Consider the following 3,029-nt stretch of genomic DNA (forward strand, 5'->3'; position numbering starts at 1 on the left):
GCTGCCGCCGCCGCAGCCGCCGCCGCCGCCGGGGAGAGGTTAGAGCTGCTCGGGGGCTCCGCGCTGGGGGACACCAGCCCCGGGGGCGTGGACGACTCGTAGCCAGAGCTGGCAGCCGGGGAGGACTCGGAGCCCTGCGGGGAGGACTCATGGACCTGCAAGACAAAAGCCGGGAGGGGAGACCAGAGGGGACTGGGTGTGAGTGCAGCTGCTGTGGGGCCGAGCCCCTGGGGCGCAGCCCCAGACCCCCCCGCCCCCACGCCCACGCCTAGCCGGCACCCGGGACCGGGACCGGACACCCTCGCTTCCCGGGCCGGCGACATGGCTCGGGCCGGTGGCGAGCCGGCGCCCTCCCCTCCTCCCGGGTGGTACCTTCATGTGTTTCCGCAGCGAGCTGGGGTGTGTGTAGGACTTGTCGCACATCTTGCACAGATAGGGCTTATCGGAGGTGTGGACGTGCATGTGCTTCTTCCTGTCACTGCTGTTGGCGAAGCGCCGGTCGCAGCCCTCAAACTCGCACTGGAACGGCTTCTCCCCTACGGGCGGCAGACACAGGCCCTGGCTGTGGACCCCGGGGACGCTCCCAGCCCCGGCCCCAGCCCGCTGCCAGGGGGCAGGGCCTGGGGGCGAGAGTGGCCGCACTGCCTAGGTGGCTGCAGTGGGTCCCGTCCCTCCGCAGACGCCTGGCGCCCCCGGGCCACAGGTCACTGGTGCACTTGCCCTCCCCTCTGACATCGACCTGCCCGGGCAGATGAGGAGCTTGGGGTAGCACCCTGGGCCCTGCCTGTCTTTCTACACTGCTTCTTGGACTCGCAGCTTCTAACAAGTTGGTCTCACCACGGAGAAGCTGTTGTTATGACAAAATATTTGGGGCATTATCAAAATCACACAGGCTGCTGACGGTTTTCTTTCTGGGGCCAGTAGGCAATTACATTTGGAGCTGCTGTGTGTTGTCTGGGCTGCCGATAGCAACCGAGCCAGGCCTTTTTTCATCCAAGATCCTGCAAACCGAATTAACTCTAATTTTAGCCTCATTTCCAGCCTTTTAAAAAAAAGGTAGGCTGGCGGAAGAGGAAGGTAAGAAAAGGCATCGGGCGATAAGGCGCGCCGCGCTGGCATGGCAGAGGCCGGGGCCGGGTGTCAGCACCGGCTTTCAGCGTCTCCCTGTTTAATTTTCCACCGGCTCCTGCATCCTGCTGCCAGAATTCCAAATGCTTGGAGTCATTTAGAGGTGTGAGAACTCAAACATGGTTCCACTTGGAAAAGGAACCATTTAACGTTAAATTCCATTAGCACCTAAATTGTTTTTTTAAAGACATCCGCTCAGACGCAAGCCTCGAGAGCGAGCGTTTCATGCAAATAAATTTCTCAAATTTTAAACCTTGTTAAAAGCTTGTCTGGCACCTCGGCTCCCTCCCATCCCGGAAGAGAACAATAGGCCGCTGGCGCATCCCCACGACGGAGTAAATATTGACGGGCGAAGTTGCTAAAACATTTGGCTTTCTCTTAGGAAATCGTCTGGCACGATTTTGGCTGGGACCTGGTCAGAGAGGCACCATCGACGCACCGAGAGACTCCTCCTCTCCAGGCTCTCTCTCCTCACGCGACTGCCCCGCGGGGCCGCGCTGTCCCCAGCCCTCGCTGACCCGGCTGCTGGTCCAAGTTTGGAATCGCAAACTCTGGTGCCCATTAGCGAGTTTCCCGAATTGCGGCGAACCCCCTGGAAAGCCCCGCGACCTACCCCGAGACGTGCTTTGAAAGCACTTTTAAAAACCGAGAAATGCTTTACCTCACACCCCCAGATTCATTTAATGGGAAACAGTCCCGGGAAGGCCGTTTGGATCCCCAGTAAGAGGAGGAGGAAAACACACAAGCCTCGCAGCCACAGAAACACATCCAGGGCCGAAAAGCAGTCAGGCAAGCTGGCAAAACCTTCTCTAGGCTCAATTCCCGGGCACCGAGCGGGAGGGCAGCTTTACTCTGTGCACCCTACTACAAACGGAAATTAGCGCGCGGGGTTGAGCAAAGAGCCGTCGCATCCCACCCAGACCATGCACTTGACGATGCCCCCGGTCGTTTAAAACTTTGCTTTTCCGCACATGGAAAAAACCCGACCCAGTGATAGCCGCTCATTCTCCAACAAAAACAAGCCGCTGGCTCACTGGCGCGCTCTGAAACTCCTCCTCTGCCCCGGGCAGGGCCCGGCGGTCGGCGCGTTCTCCCGACCGTCGCCGCTCCCCCCCGCGCCCCGGCTCTCTCCGCGGTTACCTGTGTGGGTCCTTTTGTGGATCTTGAGGTTCTCGGAGCGCGCGAAGACCTTGCCGCAGCCCGGGAAGGGGCAGGGGAAGGGCTTCTCGCCGGTGTGCACGCGGATGTGGTTGACCAGTTTGTATTTGGCCTTGAAGGGCTTGCCCTCGCGCGGGCACTCCTCCCAGAAGCAGACGTGGTTGCTCTGCTCCGGGCCGCCGACGTGCTCCACCGAGACGTGGGTCACCAGCTCGTGCATGGTACTGAAAGTTTTGTTGCAGCTCTTCTTGGGGTTGCTCAGCTGCTCCGGGTCGATCCACTTGCAGATGAGCTCCTGTTTGATACACTGCTGCCGCATGTAGCGGAAGAAGGCACCGGGGTGGTGGTGGTGGTGGTGGTGGTGGGCCGCGGCGGCTGCCATGTTCATGCCCATGTTCATATTCATGGGGCCGTACTGGTTGTGCAGCTGCGCGGCCGAGTAGGGGTCGGTTCGCGGGCTGGCCACCTGGCGGTACTGCTCCGAGCGCCCGAACACCTCGCCCGGCAGCCCGAGGCGCATCTGCCCGTTGAGCACATTCTGGGAGCCGTGCGGCCCGTGCTGCTCCGGGAGCCCGGGGAAGAGGAGGTGGCCCTGCGCGTCCGAGTGCGCGTGGTGCAGGCCGCCGGCCCCCGGCCCGAACAGCCCGTGCTGCCCGCCGCCGGGCGCCGAGTCCCCGAAGCCGCGGCTGCGGAAAAGGAAGTCCCGGGTGGAGTTGAAGGGCGGCCCGGAGTAGGAGCCGACG

At 61.9% G+C, this 3,029-nt stretch overlaps 1 protein-coding gene across 1 annotated transcript in view; it reads right to left on the reverse strand.

Annotated features, from left to right (window-relative positions):
* ZIC2 (Zic family member 2) overlaps positions 1–3,028 on the reverse strand; it is a gene marked incomplete at its 5' end in the record, with an annotated part of 5,670 nt that extends 2,642 nt beyond the window's left edge. Inside the window, 3 exons of the mRNA XM_012723157.1 lie at positions 3–155; positions 373–536; positions 2,269–3,028. Of these exons, the coding sequence (XP_012578611.1) occupies positions 3–155; positions 373–536; positions 2,269–3,028 (1,077 nt within the window). The remainder of the gene's footprint in view (positions 1–2; positions 156–372; positions 537–2,268) is intronic.
* Between the last annotated feature and the right edge of the window lies 1 nt (position 3,029).

Source organism: Condylura cristata, unplaced genomic scaffold (genome assembly GCF_000260355.1).
Source record: "Condylura cristata isolate star-nosed mole 26May11 unplaced genomic scaffold, ConCri1.0 scaffold00010, whole genome shotgun sequence".
NCBI lineage: Eukaryota > Metazoa > Chordata > Mammalia > Eulipotyphla > Talpidae > Condylura > Condylura cristata.